Source organism: Daldinia loculata, assembly GCF_022478755.1.
Source record: "Daldinia loculata strain CBS 113971 unplaced genomic scaffold F4817scaffold_17, whole genome shotgun sequence".
Classification (NCBI taxonomy): domain Eukaryota; kingdom Fungi; phylum Ascomycota; class Sordariomycetes; order Xylariales; family Hypoxylaceae; genus Daldinia; species Daldinia loculata.
Window position 1 is genome coordinate 339174 of NW_026054871.1, and position 19360 is coordinate 358533.

Below are 19360 nucleotides of genomic sequence, written 5' to 3' on the forward strand. Positions count from 1 at the left end.
TAGATACGTGGAGCTAATCGGGAAATATGTATTTCACATAATGATCGCATAAGCATTTTGAGGCTCAATATGTGTCGAGCTTTTATGTTGCAGTGGGTCTAAGAATATGATTTGGAAGTATTACCTATTCCAAGTGAGACCCTATCATCATCGTCAGAATTAAGCATTTTGATGTGAACTGGGTTGTAAGCGGCTTGATTGAACGTTTCTTGATCGAGATTTTCGTATCACATTTCTCACTGAGCCCAAATGACGCAAGCACCCACTGGCTAAAGAAACCAGATGAAAGTGATGTTGTATACCATCGTTTTATATGGTTTCGATGGAGTTTTGTAATGCCTCGATAAAATAAAATAAGGTATCGCATTCCATAGTAAATTAAACGAATTAGACTTTAGTAAATAGTAACAATGTCGTAATGTTCTGCAAAAAGGGTTAATAATTCAATCGTGGTAATCGTCCTCGGAGGAAGAGTTTTAAGATGAGTCTAGTATATGCGCCACAGCCAGTCGTTTGACTCGCATACCAGTCGAGAAGGTGTCGAAAATCTAGGATGCTTTTTGGATGCACTACCAGTATGTAGCCGCTTGCTGTCCTATCCAAGGGCCAGTGCTAGTGCTAGGCCATTACCTATCGGCCTATGAATCGTCATTGGCGGTACGATCAGCCAGATCCCTGTCTTCTAATGTGCGCTCGTTTCAAAACTGCTCTGTCGATCATGATGCTCCCCACCGCGATGCAGAATTAAGATCGGATAACGAATGATGAGGCCACGAATTTAGTGATAGAAGCTTTCGTGCTTCAAACTGAAGCAATAACGAGAGCCACACATTGCACGCGTAATGTGCAGTTTCAACAAATAACAAAGATAGATAGATAAGATAGAGGGCCAAACGGTTGGATCTCCAGATGAAGTAGATCAGGGATGTCGTCGCGCTGGGGCTTGGTGACCCCTGCTCGATCGACTCAGGTTGTGGTATGATCGCTGTCTGACATCAATAATTGTTGTATTGTAAAGTATCTGAGGGATTCTCTAATATCTGTAAGATCTAGGTACTTATGTGGACTTGTAGTGGGTCCTATGGACCCTAGTCATGTGACACAGGTCCTCGGCCAATCCTGCTGTTTTTCTTCTGTGTACCTTACATTGGTGGCACTTTATCGGCCCATCCCCACACTACCAAGGCAAGACTTACTCGTAATCTATGTAGGCTTAGTAGAAGAGTACGGAATACTTTGAGATACCTATCATGCGGACGCGTGTATGCAGAGAAAATTTTGAACGTTTCAACTAAGTGTGCTGGTAAATTGATAAATGAGTAAATGCCAAGTCTCGTGAAAAGAACCTTACATTTGAACTAAATGGAAATAGAAGAGATAACGTCCGAACAAGCAATTGCTTAAAGTAAGGTAAACGTTATTTTGACTCTTGATTGATTATCTAATGTGGTAAATCGCGATGAGCTGAATAAATTGGTTCTCAGTGAAAGAATTCAGTGGAATTCTGCTTCGCCAAGGAAGGTAGGTAGGTACCTAGGTAGGTACCTACAGTGATTGAGGGGAAAGTCCAGCCAGCCCCTCCAATATGCCCTATTATGTACATACATACGTACTGGTACCTATTCCATTCCTCTCCAGGGCTTGATTTTCAGGGGATAGATTGACGCAATGATTGGCGGCATTAGTCGACGTAATCGAGTAATGCCCCGGGCGGGTACTCCGTAGGTAGGTACGTACCTGAAAATTCTAGGTTCACATAGGCCCTGCACGAGTAATTCTTACCTTCAATTAGACTGACCTCCTTATTCTTCCTCATTCATATATTTCATGCAAATGGGCACTGCTCTCCAGGTCATTCCTACCCTGCCGCCTTAATCCTTCTGGTCTTTTCTTCACAGACCCATACTTCATCCCAAGCTTTTGGTTCTTCAACCAGAATTAGGCGGGTGTAACGTCGACCTACTTCGTTCATTTACAATACCTTGTGCCCTTGCAAGCCTTCTACAGGCATTCTTCTAGGTCGCATCCTTCGAGGCTCTTTTTTTCCGCCTTGGGCCAGACCCCGAAGACACACCCATTTAAGTATTCGTCTTCCCTCTCGACCTTGGCAAGTGATAAAAACTTGACCTTGAGTCACCTAGACTACAGCTTTTGGAGACGACTTAGGCCGCCTTCAACAGAAATTCCTGACAGCAGGCTGTTATTGCCCTTCGTTCATTCCTCTTCGGGCTATTCAAGTTGACCTTGTTTGGCCATTACATACTCCAACTAGGTCTCATAACCAACCTCTTGAGACACTGAACATTCCTTACTTTTACTCATGACGATTTTCTGAACTGAAATTCCCATTTCAATTCGATTCTAAACTTTGATTAGTTTAGCTGGTATACTTCCGACAACAACAGCAATCCGGTTTTCATCATGGCTGGAGGAGAAGGAAAGGCAGAAGCTGGTGAGGGGCAGGCAGCGGGATGGACGCCGGCGATGGAGAACGAATCTTTATCTAACTATCTACTGATTGTTTGTGCCGCTCTCTCTTTGGGTCTCATAATATGGCGCATTACAACAGCATTACAAAAGTATATCCGAACCGTTACGAGTTTAACAAACGACACACAACGATACTTTGCACGCCCGTCTACGAAATTCGCCTGGATCAAGAAGAATCTCTTATATGCCCCCATGTTTAGGAAACGACATAACCGAGAATTTCAGCTGAGCAGCGCCATCAATGTTGGTACCCTACCCACTCGGTTCCAATTCCTCTTTCTAGTAGGATACCTCGCAACCAACGTTGCCTTTTGTGTCGTCCACATTCCCTTCGCCGATAGCTTTGCGGATGCGTGCAAGCAGTTGAGGAACCGAAGTGGAACGTTGGCAGTAGCCAACATGATTCCCTTGTTTCTCATGGCTAGCAGGAACAACCCTCTCATCCCCCTACTCGGCATGTCATTTGACACTTTCAACTTAATGCATCGTTGGTTTGGCCGGATCGTAGCATTGGAAGCAGTGTGCCATACCTTTGCTTTCTGGGCTGCGTCAGCCGCAACTGGTGGATGGTCAAGCGTACTGAATACCACCGTTACAGTGCCATTCCTGCTGTACGGCTTCCTTGTAAGTTATATCTGCTCGTGTCCTACGTGATCCGTTTACCTAACATTGCTTAGGCCACCATCGCCTTTGTGGTGATATTATTTCAAGCTTCGAGCATTGCTAGACACGCGTACTACGAATCCTTTAAGCTTCTGCATATCGGTCTCGCTGCGCTTGCGGTTGCGGGCCTTTGGTACCACCTTGACTTGAAGCACCTCTCCGCGATCAAGTGGTTGATTCCGGTTATTCCCTTGTGGGCTGGTGACAGGCTGATCCGTGTTATGCGCCTTGTTTACCACAACTTTGGTCGGGGAGGGACCAAGACGCTCGTTGAGGCGCTTCCTGGCAATGCCGTCCGTCTGACGGTGACAATGGCCCGACCGTGGACTTTCAAGCCTGGTCAGCATGCATACCTATACATGCCAAGCATCAGTTTCTGGCAGTCCCATCCATTCTCTTTGGCATGGAGCGAAGAGGCTGAAGAGTTGAGCTCGGATAAGTTAGCTATGAGCCGACAAGACGTACTCGCCATGCGCAAGACCAGCATGTCCTTCATCATTCGAGGACGGTCAGGAATGACACACAATTTATACCAAAGGGCTGCAGCGCAACCCGATGGCAGGCTTATGACAACATGTCTCGTCGAAGGACCGTATGGTGGCGAGCATATGATGCACTCCTACGGCACTGTGATGCTTTTTGCTGGTGGTGTAGGTATTACTCACGCAGTCCCCCACGTCCGAGACCTTGTTACGGGTTTCGCAAACGGCACGGTAGCTACGCGAAAAGTGGTGTTGGTATGGATTATTCAGAGCCCTGAGCATCTCGAATGGATTCGACCGTGGATGACAGAGATTCTAGCTATGGATAGACGGCGTGAGGTGCTGCGGATTATGCTATTCGTCAGTAGGCCACGCTCGACGAAGGAAATACATAGCCCTTCGTCAACAGTCCAAATGTTCCCTGGCAGGCCTAACATCGAGACTCTAATCGGTATGGAGGCAGAGCAGCAAGTTGGGACAATGGGTGTGACGGTTTGCGGGCCTGGTGCCCTCAGCGATGAGGTCAGACAAGCGATTCGTCGCAAGCAGTACAACTCGTCGATCGACTTTATCGAGGAGGCCTTCTCGTGGTAGACAGCTAATAAGTCACCGCTATTGCTCGGGTTGCTTGGAAATCAAGTGGACCGAGCGGGGAGGGTGTCCTGATTTATTCTTGTAGTTGTACGGTTGCTCTGTTCGGTTGCGCATATTTGATATTTTTCTTAGGACCGCCCTGGCAGTTTCTTGTAGATACTTCTTTCGTTGATAGACATGTCGGCCTGACGCCAACCGGTGGCTATGGCCGGAGAGATCGAGAATATATGATTTGTTAAATATTGGTTGGGAGATATATTGCAATCTACCTAGTGAACAATGAAACTTCTTGAAGAACCATGTAAGACTAACAAATAAGTCTGGGGTTTCTTTAAGTTTGGTAAGACATGATTTAAGAGATGGATAGAGTTGGTAACTATAACTAGATACGACTATTAGGTTCGGCCAAGATTCAAGAGAGAAACATGGAGTCAACTACGACTTAGATAGGTATCTCTTTTAAGATACTCATGTCTACTCAAGAAACATCGGTCTACTGCTATGAAACAAAATGGGAGCTGGAGTATCACAAATGCTTGATACGAAGAAGAGACAACTCAGGTATGGGTAGGTGTGAAAGAGGCTGAGTCTTGGCGAGAGGACGAATCATAGTGCACGATATCTTTAATATCGTTCAGCATTTCTTTTTCGAAGAACAACGCAGTAAGATAAATTACCCCATACGAAAGTTGCAGGGGTAGCACCCGTCTGTCAGATATACCACTGTACCACGTCAGCGGGGTAAAGACCTACATACATAGGTACCTACTAAGATAAGCAACTCCAGCTGTTAGCGACCTACATCCACATCAACACATCACGCCTGCATCGCGTGAGGCTGGTTTGTTTCCTAGGTACCTACCTACCTACCTACCTACATAAACGCTTTGGTCTTCTAAATCGCAATTCTTCCACTGTACATACAAGTTGCTATGCATTTCGGCCACCTACATCATTTGTAACCAACTGGAGTAAACAAACAAACGAAGAAACAACCCAATAAGATCGATCGATCTGGCCTTCGGATTCGGTCCCGTTAGGTAGGTATTACGTTATCGCTCCTCTCGGACACAGACGTCGGCCCTTCGTACAACTTATCGTTGTATCTTCGCCCCGTGCTATCGTCAACCTCGGAACTCGCGATACCTACCTAGAAACCTACCTACTCGATCAGCTCGTCTAGCTACGGCATCGATCGAAATCGAGAACCCTTTCCGGAATCCTTTGTCGGATCGGATATATACCAATAAAACTACTAGGTACCTCCTAACGAAACGAAACGGAACGCACGCGGTCGGCGTGGATAGATCGGCCGCAATGGGTCTTGCGTACAACACGTATCTTGATAGTAACAAAATATACGGGTGCAAGAACTGCAAAGCCCACCTCGCTAATCACGAAGAGATCATAAGTCGGGTATGGCATCTATCTCTCTCGTCTTTCTTCCGCCGTCTTGATCTTCTAAGTCCCTCGCTTTGTAATGTTTTATCATATTCATGCCATGCCATACCATATCCCATCTATCCTAGGTAGCCTTCTACCTCCAATATATCAGACCTTTCTATCTATCTAGCATCCCATCCCATCCCATCCCACCCTCACTATATATATATATATCGAGGCCCATCAACTAACCCCATCCTCCCAACCGCCAGAACTTCCGCGGCCAGCACGGCAAGGCCTACCTCTTCAACACGGTCGTCAACGTGGACGCGGGCGAGCCGTCGGAGCGCAGCATGACGACTGGCCGGCATATCGTGCGGGACATCACGTGCAAGCAGTGCAAGGAGACGGTGGGCTGGAAGTACGACCGCGCCTACGAGTCGAGCGAGAAGTACAAGGAGGGCAAGTTCATCCTCGAGGCCGAGCTGCTGTGTAATGTCAGCTAGATGGCCGCCTTCCCTCGATCGACTTGGTCGGATACAGCGATATGATGAGCGAGGACGGGTGGAATAGAGAGGGGACGGTCTAGTCTGTTTTTTTTTAGCATGGGTATGCATTGCTTGGGCGTTTTCTTGGTTATCGCAGGAAGGTCTGGTCTGGTCTGCTTGGTGAGTTTTAGACGGGCAAGGCAAGGCAAGGGTCGCGCCTCTCGCGAACGTATGTACAACGCCGTAAAGGTCTTCGAGGGTCGGACAGAGTTCCTCCCTGGCGTTATGAAGTCTCCTTAATGAGGTGTTATACAGGTTGATAGATAGTTTGGCATTATAAATTGTTACTTGCTTTAGAATGCTTGGGCCCCGTTTACTATTAGCTACTAGTATAATTGCTTATATCTTGACGATACTATTCTAAAGTTAAACCTTGTTGAATACTATGTTTTGGTATGAAGAGTTAAGAATAGCCCGATGCTATAGACATTGCATATCCACTGACATATCTACATTGCAGGCCAGGGCCCTGATACTCAGAAGAATAGTGTTTTGTATGTATAACCATCTGCAATTATAACCAATAAGAACTCTCTAAGGGGCATCTACGAAGCATGTAGGATAGATGAGTATCTTAATACTTTATAGTCGTCTCCTTCTCTCAAGTCTATTAGCAGAACGAATGACCTCACTTTCTCGGCAAGTGACATCGAGCGGGAGTAAATCATCAAATAATAGAATGTATAAATCCGACCCTGATGGTTACGCCGCCATCTAATTTAGAAGACTATATCAAACAAACTGATGCGCTGATCGAAACCGAAGTACTCCAACCGAAGCACATATTACAAGCACAATTAACCCACTAACATGCCGATACCAACCAACGCCATCCCAATGCAGAAACATGCATCTTCGCAAGCCCTAGCTACTGCTTAATCATCTAGAGTAATCAGGTCTAGGCCACCGTGCTCCTAGGCAGCATCAAGTAATCCGATTTGCATTGCGGGCAATCTAGTTATGCTCGATAGGCTCTTCGGGGAGCAACTCCTCTACTTCCTCATTTGGCTCGAGGAATTTGAACGGCGGGCGTACGACGCCGTTAAACAAGAAAGTGAAGTACACTAGCAAGACGAATCCTGCAACTTGCAACCACTTGAATGCTTCCCACCCGAGACTGAGGGAAACCATCCAAATGAATAGGGTTCGGCAGCTATCAATAGTCGACCGCGCTGTTGCACTGACGTTGCGTGTGACTGAGAGGCCGAAGAAATTATACCCACTGGTAACAAAGTTAGCATCCCTATTATCAAGGCATGATGGTGCAAAGCTCAACTTACCCAATAGAGATCATAGTTAGTACACTAGACACCCACACGGCTCTGTACTCCGTCATCTGTCGGAAACCCTCAACCATATCGAACATTCCGTAGCGGCCAGCATCGGATCTCCCGATGGAGAGGTGTAGTACCAGCATACAGATCAGGGTAACAGCAAGACCAAAGAGACCTTCCCAGCCAACAACCTCAATGGGGTCGATTTTGGAACGCTCTAGCAACCACTCCTCGAGGACGAATTGTGTGGCGGTAAAAATCTGCGCGAAGGCAATAAGAATGACACCCAACGCAGCACGAAGGCCCTCATCTGTAGCAACATCTTCTGCAGCCTGGAACAAGGCGTTGGTGGCCTCTGATTTGGCATCAGGCCAGATAATACCCGCAAGTCCAACCAGCGCAATACCGATCATGACACCAACAAGGGAAACCCATTGGAATAAGTGCAGCTTGCGGTGCAGGAAAATAACGCTGAACAGGCCGACAAATAACACCAAGGCACCACGAGTCATCTGGTAGATCGAGGCAGCTACCATGAACAGACCTGCGTTCACAAGCGTCGTGCCGAGGATATCGCATATAGCCGGTAGCGCAAGGAGTGTGATACCGAAACCCCTCAGGGGCCCATCGACTACACCAACATTGTTCTTAACCGGAGGATTGGGAAGGATAAGCGCCTGTTCCGAATTGACGCTGGCGGCATCATCGTTATCATCGACTTCCGCGTCCCCCCTGGGGATTGCCTGGTATCCGTTGGCAGCCGGAGTCTTCCTGTTCGCGTAGCGTTGGTACGCGAGCCTTAGCCCGACAACAATCCAACATCCGACTTCTCCTATGAACATCTGTGCCGTCTGAAGCACGGGCTGCTCAAACGGCTGCCGCTTCTTGGGATCGGGGTCGTCGCAGTTCCGGACGCATTGATTGTCCTGCCCAGTCGCGGTTAGCAAGCTGTAGGGTCCAGCTGCGGAGAGGCGAGATTAGGTCGAACTTACTTGGTACTTGGTGAAGACCGTATTGCAGACACCAGTGAGCAGCATCATGCCCACCAGGAAAGGGATGAGGGCCTTTGGCGCCATGATGACTAGCGATTCACGGCGGGTTTCGCAAAGGAGTGGTCTTGTGCCAGCAAGAGATAGGGGATGGTTACAATTGAGCAAGCGTGGGTGATGTAACTAGAACTATAAGAAAAAGAATGAGATATGATAGATGTGATTCGCGGCAGCTTTGATGAGCTACGGCAGATATGCGAAGCTCCTCGGGGATGGCGGCAAGGAACAGCGTGTGAAGGTTCCAAGGTTGTGTTAGAAGATAGGGACCACCGCGTGGCCGACTGATAACGTTGGATTGCACCCGTATTAGGTAATTTAGGTACATTGGCTAGGCCGCCGAATGCGAAGGCGCGTGTACCTTGCTGGCAATGCTGTACGTACAATAGGTACCCTACATAATGCAAGAGCTGGGACAGTGGGACCAGAAGCTGCCCCCGCATTGGTCAGCTGATTAGCCTTATGATATCAACTTCAGCTCTAATTGGCTTAGCTATAAACCCCAGATCTAAACTGCGGAACTTCCCATCTTGGAGCCGGCAGGTGCTCAACAAATCGATCTCGTGAACACTTTGCTATGTATCTTTGCTACCATCCACTAAGTTTTGAACTGTAAGCCTCATTTGCTGTACTCATATATATTTCTTATTTTAATTCTACTCCTTTGCTTAACGACTTCTTACGTATTTCAACACTTATGCACATTCTCATAGTAGAAAGACGGATACTTTAATGCTCATATTGTATGCCTGATTGTAGTCTGTAAACAGTAAATTACTTGCAAATATAGGTATTTACTTCCGTTTTGCAACGCCAGATGGTATATTATTCAAACAAAATATATGCTAGTAAACACCAAGTCCGCCGTCTATAAAAACCTGCCAAAACACCCCATTTAAACGCAGAATGCTTGTCTTTCATTATCAGTCGCGAGGCTAGATTGCTCGGCCTTCCCAAACTGTCGCTTTTGCTTCTTCATCCTCTTCTTCTCTTTCTCTTCCTCGGGGTTCTTGTCGCCAAGGTTGTTATAATGAGGAATGCCTAGTTCCTTATCACGCGCTAGACGCTCAATATCCGTCTTTGTTAGAGGGACCCCTTCGATAGCCTTAACGTGTTTCCCTTCAACGCCCATCATGATACCCGCGATAGCGGAGGCGATACACGCAAGACAAACGAATAGACCAGTCGACCAACTAGGTCGATCGTACCGATTCAAGGCCCACATGAAACCTGATAGAACGCATTGCAGAAACGTGTTGGCAACATTGAAGTAGATAATAAAATCCAGTTTCCACATCTTAGTCGGAGGTGCCCGGATGCTCGTTGGCGGAGCATCTGATATAGTCTCTAGGGGATACGGAACGCTGTCAACGTTGTAGTTTCCGATCATCTCCTCGATATTCTTCGGCCCAAGAGACGTAGGAAGTTGTTCGGAACCGGGAAGACGGAACCAACCGCGATGAACGCCTGCTAAGCTTCGTAGAGCCTTGTGATCACCCTGAATACGATACCGCAACAAGAAGTACAGATCGCGAAAGCGCCACGGCGCTAAGCCAAAACCAGTTACGCAGAACAGCCCGTTTAGTATTTGTGAATCTGTCTCGATCCATATTCTGCGCGGCGAATCAATATCATTGCAGTCAAATTTGCCATCCACCCAGCACATCTCTGGCGCAGCATTGCATAGAAGAAGGAAGAGCATGCCACCCCAAGCCACGACGTTGAGGGAGTAGATAGTGAGGAAGAAGCCGAATCCAGTATTGTAGAATTCCCAGAATGAAACTAGACCCATTCGTATTTGCTCCTTTATGGGATATTTCGGTGGGAAGTGGTATCCATTCACATACTCTCGCATCTGGACGTCTACAGCGGCGACATTCGATGCGAGCGCGCTGCCTACTCCTTCCTGTGCCTGAGTCGACATGATTGGCGCGCGTTGGCTTAGAGAGTCATTTTGGTCCGTCGCTGTCGATATTGTCGTGGCCCGATCAACGGTATCCTCTTGTCCTTCTTTAGATATTCTGGGCGAATCTAGTGGCATCTTCAGGAGATGCCTTTGCTCCTTCCGGAAGCCGATAAGCTACACGATTTTCGTTTTCGAGCGCGAGACGATGTAGGGCGGTGTTGCGATCTGATTAAGAGTGAGACGTGGTAGGTATTAATCGGCCTTTTTTTGAAGCGTAGGTATAGCTGCGCAAAGAGAGCCGAAATGAAGAGCCGAGGAGTGATAAGACGGTCTAATTGATTCGGTTTGTAGTATCGGAGCTCAACGTGATTACCTTATTAATAACAAGGGTAGAAAGGTAAACTAACGATTATAATAACATGTGTTAAGGGAAGTGAAATGGTGAATAGGTATGCTAAAGTGCTGAAGGCGAGTACAAAGACGTCAAAAGTAACATACAACAGGATTTGGTGTACACTATAAGGAGAGGTACGATGTACGAACGATATACGAATAATTTAGTACAATACTAGTGTGAGTTAGGCTTTAGCGTTTTCCTTGGCACACAATGTAGGACCTGAATGGGGCAAGGGGTCTCCTCGTCCCCTCTATCTACCTAAAATACCTAATTATGACTGGTCGCTGTTGCGAATGGAACTTGTTCCTTCGCATCTAGCTAGTCGTGGAACAGGGGTATAGGTATCTTTTAGATACTGCAGGTGGTCTCACAAGCTGCCAAGTCAGTCATCAAAGATGGGAGAATTCATACTATTTCATCCTGCAAAATACATGAATATGAATGATTCTGCAATTATTTCTACGTCCAGATAATATAATTAATCCTACCAAGAAATTTTTTTTTTCATCGCAATCGAATATCGGTCACAAACCCTAAAAAAGAAATGCGCAAGTCGAGACAGAGTTATTCGTCATTAGGTGTGTACGAAGTACCTAGAACGAGATTTCGCATTTCGATGACATCTGCACAAACTATACCGTAGAAAAGGTCTAGATCTCTCCACCCAGCTAAAAGGTTTCAAGATCTGCGCCTCGAAAGTTGCACAGCCATTTGCGTGGCTCTCCTCTCGAACTGCCACTCTAAATACGTACGCAAGAGCGAATTTCGGATATGACCCTCGTTGAGACGCGGCCACACATTATGACTAGTCTGTCCAAGACCAATAATTAGCGATATAATACGCGTACGGTCTCAGTTTACTCCTTAAGTATGGTTCCATGTGATGTCAATTTGGGTACCATTTAGGGTCGAGGAATGCCGTCAGTGTACCATCACGAACTAAAAGTTGAAGTGAAACATTTCAAGATTTTGAATGCTTGACTTGTGGTTCTAATAATATGGTAGGTGAGCACATGTAGCTCCAGATTCAATGTTATTAGATGAACCTCGAAACTTTAAAATAGACAAAGTACCTTGCCAGAGGTAGGGATATTACCTAAGGTATTGTGATGCCCGATACCTTACCTAAGATACTTACCTAAGATACATGTAGGTATACAAAGTGCCGCTTTACACCGCCTTTATGCACTAAGCTCCTGTCGGAGTTTGTAGCTTGCCAAAAGGGTCCTTGATTTGTATGAGAATTGCTATGCAACTACAATTTAGACTCTAACACACAAATATTCGCCATGGCCGAGAAATCTTACGTCGAGAATCTTGCGGTATCGGTGCTTGATAATCTTCGGTATCAACACGATTGGACTGAGCTACAAATATTGACTCATTCCCCCTTGGATAACTCACCTCTACCGCGACCACTAATCTCTGGACTACCTCCCCGTCGGCTCTATTTACATCCAGATGATCAGATTGAAATGCTCAAATCCCACCCGAACCCGGAAGGGCGTATTCCGGAGACACCTGTAGCCGAATGGGTACTACCAGTTCACCTGGCCGAAAAATGGACACTTAAGGCATTCGCAAGCGTTTTTGATTCCATGCCACCAGAGAACTCAGCTGCTCCGGATCGTGTCAAGAGAGTACTACTCGCTACGGTACATGATGACTCTACCGTCGTTTACTACTTTATGCATGATGGTATTGTCAAGCCTCGGCAGAACTAAATTTGAGAGGAACAGTTCTGTTCCGCTCAAGGGGGCGCAATGATTCCAAGCCGTTCTTCAGTCACGGCTTGAAAATTACCTTTTGCACTTGCATCTTATCAAACAGATCGTATCCGGATACGGCCATGGAAAGGGGCATAATTTTCTCGAACATGAACCTGCTAGGGATTAACCAATGCCGATAGCTTGTCGACTAAGGCTTCGTGATAAAGAAGAGCCAACTTACCCAAACTTATGTTGGTTTCTTGCGAGGACGCCGAGTGCATCGGCAAATATCGAGCGGACTGGACATCTTCCCATTTGTAACCTCACGTTTTTGCTACGCCAGCGTCAGTCATAAGAAAACTCAAGTGTGGGCTAAGACACCGCGTACTTATACCCTTCAGTACCACTAAATGGGATCTGAGCGAATTGTTAGTTGGAAGTACGTGAGCAGGCACACATTAGGGGCTAGATTACCTCGGCATTGTGGACGCCTATACTGCTTATGAAACCGAAAGGTCTCAGGATATCAAACGCCGTCTTCAGGGCGGGACTTAAACCAACTACTTCAATAACTGCATCTGCTCCTCGGCCATCTGTGACTTCTTTGATTCGAGCAATCATAGCCGACCTGTCCTTCGCGAAGTTAAGGGGCTCCGCACCCAAGCCCTTTGCGAGTTCAAGACGGCTATCGATGCTATCGATGGCGAAGAGATGTTTTGGCCTGTACTCTAACGCTGAGACTATGGCACACAGTCCTACCGGTCCGCAACCGATAACCACCACTGTGGCTTCGGACGGATCTTGAGAACCGAGGCCATTGAATGCATTCCTGGCGCCGAAGAAGCCTGTCGGAAATATGTCTGCCATGAGCACCAACGCATTGTCGTCGATCTCAGGTGGCGCCTTCATGACTGTACCGTCTGCAAGGGGTACGCGCACATAATCCGCTTGAGCGCCATCCAGCTTTTCCGAGCCAAACAATAAGCTATGGTCACACCGAGACGAATACCCATTTTTGCAGTAAAAGCAGTTCATGCTACGGAGCATATTAATGGATTGTTTAAATCGCATATAGAGCACAGCCTAGCCTACCAGGACACCGTGAAAGGAGATACCACCTTATCCCCAATCTTGACAGATTTAACATCGTTACCCGCTGCCACAACCGTGCCAGCGAACTCGTGGCCCATAATAAATCCTGTGTTCGAGGGTTGGTGGCCTCTGAACGTATGAAGCTCACTAAGAGGTTTAATAATTAGTTAATTAGCCAGGGGCAGAAGCAAGATGCTGCATAATACTCACGATCCACAAAGAGCCGTCGCATCAACTTTGACTATAATGTCTCCATCGTCTTGTATCTTGGGCACCGGCCGTTGCTGAAGCGAAACCTTGTACGGGCCGTCGAACACGACAGCATTCATTGTAAGCGGCAATTCCATCGTGATACGTCTTAGCAGTGAGATACCGGAAGCCCACGTTAGTTCCGGATTTCCGACTTCTATCTAGTAAAGATATTTATTTACGTTACTCGGCTTGTTATTGCTAATGTTGTATCGATGTGGCCGTTTTGTTCTTGGGCTTATTTATACGACACTCCGATGTCACCAGTTCACTATTTCGAGAGAGAATGCGGGGGATCGTACTATCTCTAGTGGGGTAACCCTAGTACTATACTAATCTTCACGAACACTTAATTTCATTCTACTTCCAGCTCGGTGTTTTAAGACCTTAGATTAAATCCTTAGGTACCTAACCATACTTACATGCCCAAAACTGACAACTAACAGTTAGCGTTTACAGGTTCTAATTCTAAGGATCCCTCAGGTTTTTCCCGTTGCCTCGTCTACTTTCTTCAAAGTCAAAGTTCGTAGTTAAGCAATGATGTTCTTAGCAGCACAACACAGCCTTTTCCAGTTCGTCAGATTAACCGATGTAAAGACTTGGAAACACCCGACTAGTAGTCCCGATAAGTAGCACGATCGTGTGCGCGCAACACTTTTACCAAGATCAAATCGTAATGATTAACACATGAGCGCGGACGGTCGCTATAGTCTACGCCTAAGTGGATAGGAAGACCTAGAAATATGAATAGAGATATGACGGTGTCCTGCGGTGCAATATAGCGTCGCCAACAAACGTCTCCACGTGTAAGCGACGATGTATCCGAGATGTGCTATCATCCACCACGTTGACATTATCTCACCTCAAGTTATCTATCTAAAACAGTGTGGCGCCTTGCGCTCTGTCTTGTTCTACGTACTCATAAACAACCGGAGTTGTCTCCTCTCAAGGCTTAGCGAGACAAGGCGCCGAGCGCCAGGCTCCGAAGAAACTCGTACCATATCAGAGCCCTACTCCTCTATCACTTATGCACTGTGGATGCGATTTTCGCGGGGGGCCACTATCGTGCAGAATGGTCAAGCTGCTGATTACGGAGCGGAGCCCGAAAGCATGTAACCTACATATATCCCTATCCGCTTGCTGGAGTGCGTAGGTAGTCGACCAGTCCAAGTGGTTGGTTGGCTTGAGGGTTATACAAAAAGGTTGGTCCTACCATTTCGTATCAATTTAATTGGACATCCGGGAGACATGTGTTAGTTGGGTGCGGCTCATAGGAGGCTCAGCGAGGGTGGCCCCCAATGCAGGTCAACCGAAGCGGCTGAATGAAGGTTTCAGGGAATCCGAAGCAAGGTTCTTCCATGCCGCTCCCGACGACAGAGGGCGTACAAGGGAAGCCACAGGTATAGTGAAAGGAGAAGATGCGATGTGACGATGGCGGTTTGTCTTTAAAGACATGATCCGAAGGGACCAATCGCGACAGCTAAGTGTCAACAAGGCGTCATCGCGTGCGCTGAGCCGCCAGCCTAATCGGACACCGCCTCACTAGTTGCGCGTACGACTCTACGTACATACGTACATACGTACATACGTTATACGTTATACGTATTATACATGCATATATAGTACATAGTTTATAGACCAACTATCACACGCACCATGGCGTTAGTCATGGTGTTGGTCTTGGAGTAAGTCGTGATGGGAGAGCTTTTTTAAATGGAGCAGTTAATGCAAACTGCCAGGAGGCATGTAATGTAGAAAGGGTGGTTTTGGGGTCTGCAGACTCTGCACCGGCAACGTTACCTATTGACGGCAATGGATCACCACATGAATCAGCCAGCCGCGGACGGCGTGAGAAAAATAACTCTCTTTCTGGGTCGTGCAGGTCATAGGCTTGATAGGCAACCAGTCATGACCGTTGTGAGGTCCAATTGCATACATACATAGTACGTTAGAAGTCGAGCATGAGCATGAGCATGGCCGATCTTCGTCCTGCTTCCCGGCCCTAGGCCGGACTATTTGCGATGGCATTGGAGAAAAGGCGAGTCCGCGAGGACCTGTGAGAAAGACGAGACGCATGAATATACATCCTGGTTCAGAGCTGCGGGGGGATGATGGGATGATGAGATGATGAAAGGCTAATGTTATTAGATACATATATATATATATATAGGTTGGCATAGGTATCCTTGGGTAATAGAAGACGAGTAGAAGTTGTAAGCTTGTATGTGATAGATAAATAGCCAAGATGAAACGAGAGAAGAGGAGTCTCATGAAGCCCTTAATAACCGTCATACCAAGGCCTTCCCACGCGTGAATGGGACTTGGTCAGAGTCCAGGTCAGACACATTGTGACCTCTTATTAATATTACGACTAGGTTATACCTATGACTACATATACCTCCTTACGTATATGCGGCGGAGTACATGGATGAGGGCATTTATCATGCAGGTGAGTCTACCGTCTGAAGCATCTAATTTGTTGGCGACGACATGGAGTAGTAGGGTATTATATGTGCTATGTATGTGGTACGGGACCCTCCATCTTCCCTCCTTCAAGTATGTTTCCCCCCCCCACAATATTATCTCTATCTCTCACTCATACGGGGATCCTCTCGCAGCGGATTACCCTCCCACAGCCAATCCCTCGGCATCAAATCGAATATGTAGACCGCGGACTATTTTCGTCATCGTAGTTATGTTATCCCTTTATCCTTTTTTTCTTGGAGCTATTGGACGGTTTCAAGCTTAGTATTTATCTACTAATGTATGTATGTGTGCCCGGAATTGCGGCCCACTCGTCACCTTCGAGCTGAAGTGGAAAGTGAAGCGAGCCTCGGGCTAACGAGAAAGAGAGAGAGAGAGACTTGGAGCTGTCCTGTCCTGTCGAATCTTTTTTTTTTCTCTTCCTCTTCTTCTCTCGTGCGCGCGGACACATCTTTTTTGGGCAAGTAGTTTAAGATCGATTTCCAAGAGGCCTCCCATGCTTTGTCCATGTCCCCACAGAGCGAGCGGCCAAAGACCCTGCACACAACTCCTCTTTCTATTACCGGGATCGCGACCCAAGATTTAATAAGTGACGCATTGCGGTCTACCGACAACTCGACGTCTAATTATCTTGTCTCGGTGATATTTTTCGCCATGTAGAGTAGGGCCTTTTCAACCAGAAAAGTTGCAGCCAGAGGGTCGCAGGCGTGCCTGATCCTTCTGACTAGCCTAGCGAAAGATATGTGCTAATAAGAACTAATAAATATACATCAATAATACCCTTTCCCGCAGGCATCCATGCATCGTTAGAGGGCTGCCGGGTCTTGCGGTCAGCGGCTTGCAGATGCGGCTGTATCATGGTGCGATATGTATGTACCTTAGGAGGTAGGTACTCTATCAAGTTCCACGTCACATATACTGGGCTAGACCCTTTTACTCCTCCATGAGTCCGTGCTGCCATGCGTCCATTCTGAGTGGCTTTTGTATAGTGCTACCCTTTCTTGCGTGGGCGGCACGTTGTTAGAGACAAATAGAATAGATGCGTTCTTTTACACATTGACCCCATTAATCGTCATATCCAGGCTCGGAAGCTGAGAGCACATCTCCCCATTCAGTTTGTTTATTATGAGTAACTAGTTATCTTACTATGTAATATGTTTGTCCCAGCCTTTCCAGCTCCCGTGGGAATTCCCCCCCGCCCTCTTCCCCTTCCCTTGGAACCCATTCCCCCTCCCTATTTCTACTAACTATGTAATACATATAATACAGTATAACTAATGGATATCTTGAGTGATTATCTTTAGTAACTAAGTTGAATTTGAAACCTATTAGTTTCCCATATATAGATCCGGTCGTGCCGCATTCTTGCACATAATAGTATACATAATATGTATGTAGAGTATATGCGAAGCGACCCCGCCTCATCCTAGATCGAGTCGCCCTGTATCCGTACGAAGATAGATAGATACTGCCGCTCACCTTCGCGCGTATTGAGTGGATAGCCAAGAGGCACAGACCGCATGTACATAGTAGTCCCCAGATTCGCAAAACCCACCCCGTAGATACCTGATAGTGTGTCATGAATTCTCGCCGCGGTTACTTGCACTGACCTCAAAGTGGCTGAGCCAACGAGATTACGGCAGCCGAGAAGATTTACGCTTGTGAATATGTAGAATGCAGTACACCTTTTTCTTCCTCTTACATCCCCTTCTTTCTCCTTCTCTATGATCCTCTCGACTCGCTATCATTGCTCTGCTAAGCCCTCTTGCTTGGACCACTACTATCCTATGGAAGTTGTGCTATATGACGTTCGAGTACGTCTGAATGAAGGGTATTGGTAGTTCCACTGGTATACGCCCATACGCCCCTCCTAGTAATCAATATTGGATCGCTATCTGGATCGCCGCATCTTTCCAATACTACCTGCTACATAGCAACATACATAGCGAGCGCTGTATTTGTCTGATCGGTGCCTTTATCCCCGCAAAAAGCCGGCCTAGATATTCTAGTCCCATCTGACACACCCGACTCGACATCAAAATTCCCACTCTATTCGTACCCTCACCCAGTTGGACGCATCTCTCGCCCATCAAATCCGTCGCGCTATCACTCGTTTGTCGATTTTGCTGTCGTCTGACTGACACATACCTATTCACACATACAAACATTGCCTACCTGTCTACCTGCCTACCTGCATATAACAAGAGTAGCGCAGGACTTGACTCTCGAGCGAATTTGCAGAGCGTTTGAAATTCGTATAGGAGAAATACCCCCCGAGAGCCGAGGGGCAACGGATCCCATCGCTGGATTGCTGCAGTTGCAGTTGCAGTGCAGTGGGATTGTGAATCTTACACAATTGTATTGCTTCTCTGAGCTCTGGGAGGACGGTTAGCTGCCGAGGCTGCCGCACCGAAGCAGGATCGAAAAGCCGGGGTGTTGATGAGGCTTTGGAACTTGGAAGTTCGCTAGGCAGGAAAAGTCGCTAAAAAAGCCGCTAGACGGCGGAAACGGGGATAGCCCAGTTAAGGCGGCAGGTACAAAAGATTGGAGTACGCGGGTACGCGGGTACGCTGATACTAGGGTACCGCTGGTACGTGAATTAGGTACAAGCACGTAGATACGAAGGTACCTCGTGCTACCGGTGCGGTAGGTAAGTGACTTCCAATATGTTTCTTTTCCTTGGGACCTGATGGCATGGAGGTCCAGTCCTTGGACCATCCACTCGCAGCCGCATTCTTCGCCGCACGCCTCTTCCTTCTTGGTCCGTTCAACCTCTCACCATCAGTGGAGCCATTCGTACAACATCCCCAGACTTATCCCTCAATTGGGCTCTTAGACACGGGAAACCCTGGAAAAAGACGTGCCTTCTAACATCCATTTTATATGAGTTATATTATGTATAATTGCTGTAGTTGTATTTGCTGTATATCTCTATGTTGTATACCTATGTTGTATATGCTGTATATGTACACTGGGTTAGGTCAATGCTTTACCATTACCACATTGGCGTATTCCACTTTCCAAAAAAAAACCTACTATGTTT

General features: G+C 46.9%; 6 protein-coding genes across 6 annotated transcripts; 3 read left to right on the top strand and 3 right to left on the bottom strand.

The window, feature by feature from the left end:
- Window positions 1–1800: 1800 nt before the first annotated feature.
- Window positions 1801–4849, top strand: F4817DRAFT_334106 (FAD-binding domain-containing protein). Its single transcript, XM_049302855.1, has 2 exons — window positions 1801–3114; window positions 3168–4849. Exons 1-2 carry the CDS (start codon window positions 2422–2424, stop codon window positions 4227–4229), a joined length of 1755 nt encoding a protein of 584 aa, XP_049160235.1. The 5' UTR covers window positions 1801–2421; the 3' UTR covers window positions 4230–4849.
- A 58-nt stretch (window positions 4850–4907) lies between these two features.
- Window positions 4908–6531, top strand: F4817DRAFT_334108 (yippee). The gene is made up of 2 exons (XM_049302856.1): window positions 4908–5644; window positions 5884–6531. Exons 1-2 carry the CDS (start codon window positions 5547–5549, stop codon window positions 6116–6118), a joined length of 333 nt encoding a protein of 110 aa, XP_049160236.1. The 5' UTR covers window positions 4908–5546; the 3' UTR covers window positions 6119–6531.
- Window positions 6532–6897: 366 nt separating this feature from the next.
- Window positions 6898–8749, bottom strand: F4817DRAFT_66919 (uncharacterized protein). Its single transcript, XM_049307745.1, has 3 exons — window positions 8427–8749; window positions 7441–8360; window positions 6898–7382 (listed from the first exon to the last, which is right to left on the bottom strand). Exons 1-3 carry the CDS (start codon window positions 8508–8510, stop codon window positions 7115–7117), a joined length of 1272 nt encoding a protein of 423 aa, XP_049160237.1. The 5' UTR covers window positions 8511–8749; the 3' UTR covers window positions 6898–7114.
- A 417-nt stretch (window positions 8750–9166) lies between these two features.
- F4817DRAFT_334110 (uncharacterized protein) lies at window positions 9167–10886 on the bottom strand. Its single transcript, XM_049302857.1, has one exon. It carries the CDS (start codon window positions 10519–10521, stop codon window positions 9376–9378), a length of 1146 nt encoding a protein of 381 aa, XP_049160238.1. The 5' UTR covers window positions 10522–10886; the 3' UTR covers window positions 9167–9375.
- A 1048-nt stretch (window positions 10887–11934) lies between these two features.
- F4817DRAFT_334114 (tRNA-splicing endonuclease subunit Sen15) lies at window positions 11935–12571 on the top strand. Its single transcript, XM_049302858.1, has one exon. The coding sequence runs from the start codon at window positions 12073–12075 to the stop codon at window positions 12505–12507; it is 435 nt and encodes a 144-aa protein (XP_049160239.1). The 5' UTR covers window positions 11935–12072; the 3' UTR covers window positions 12508–12571.
- Window positions 12538–14327, bottom strand: F4817DRAFT_66965 (putative alcohol dehydrogenase). Its single transcript, XM_049307746.1, has 7 exons — window positions 14016–14327; window positions 13795–13941; window positions 13585–13731; window positions 12967–13528; window positions 12881–12909; window positions 12734–12826; window positions 12538–12665 (listed from the first exon to the last, which is right to left on the bottom strand). Exons 2-7 carry the CDS (start codon window positions 13929–13931, stop codon window positions 12569–12571), a joined length of 1065 nt encoding a protein of 354 aa, XP_049160240.1. The 5' UTR covers window positions 13932–13941; window positions 14016–14327; the 3' UTR covers window positions 12538–12568.
- Window positions 14328–19360: the final 5033 nt, after the last annotated feature.

Bases quoted from the DNA above. Each gene is read 5' to 3' on its own strand.
- F4817DRAFT_334106 (XM_049302855.1), top strand. From the start codon at position 2,422: ATGGCTGGAGGAGAAGGAAAGGCAGAAGCTGGTGAGGGGCAGGCAGCG. The intron at 3,115-3,167 runs GTAAGTTATATC...AACATTGCTTAG, and splicing joins TCCTGCTGTACGGCTTCCTT to GCCACCATCGCCTTTGTGGT.
- F4817DRAFT_334108 (XM_049302856.1), top strand. From the start codon at position 5,547: ATGGGTCTTGCGTACAACACGTATCTTGATAGTAACAAAATATACGGG. The intron at 5,645-5,883 runs GGTATGGCATCT...TCCCAACCGCCA, and splicing joins CACGAAGAGATCATAAGTCG to GAACTTCCGCGGCCAGCACG.
- F4817DRAFT_66919 (XM_049307745.1), bottom strand. From the start codon at position 8,510: ATGGCGCCAAAGGCCCTCATCCCTTTCCTGGTGGGCATGATGCTGCTC. The intron at 8,361-8,426 runs GTAAGTTCGACC...GCGACTGGGCAG, and splicing joins CGGTCTTCACCAAGTACCAA to GACAATCAATGCGTCCGGAA. The intron at 7,383-7,440 runs GTAAGTTGAGCT...CTTTGTTACCAG, and splicing joins CTAACTATGATCTCTATTGG to TGGGTATAATTTCTTCGGCC.
- F4817DRAFT_334110 (XM_049302857.1), bottom strand. From the start codon at position 10,521: ATGCCACTAGATTCGCCCAGAATATCTAAAGAAGGACAAGAGGATACC.
- F4817DRAFT_334114 (XM_049302858.1), top strand. From the start codon at position 12,073: ATGGCCGAGAAATCTTACGTCGAGAATCTTGCGGTATCGGTGCTTGAT.
- F4817DRAFT_66965 (XM_049307746.1), bottom strand. From the start codon at position 13,931: ATGGAATTGCCGCTTACAATGAATGCTGTCGTGTTCGACGGCCCGTAC. The intron at 12,910-12,966 runs GTAATCTAGCCC...CAATTCGCTCAG, and splicing joins TAGGCGTCCACAATGCCGAG to ATCCCATTTAGTGGTACTGA. The intron at 12,827-12,880 runs GTACGCGGTGTC...ACGCTGGCGTAG, and splicing joins AGTGGTACTGAAGGGTATAA to CAAAAACGTGAGGTTACAAA.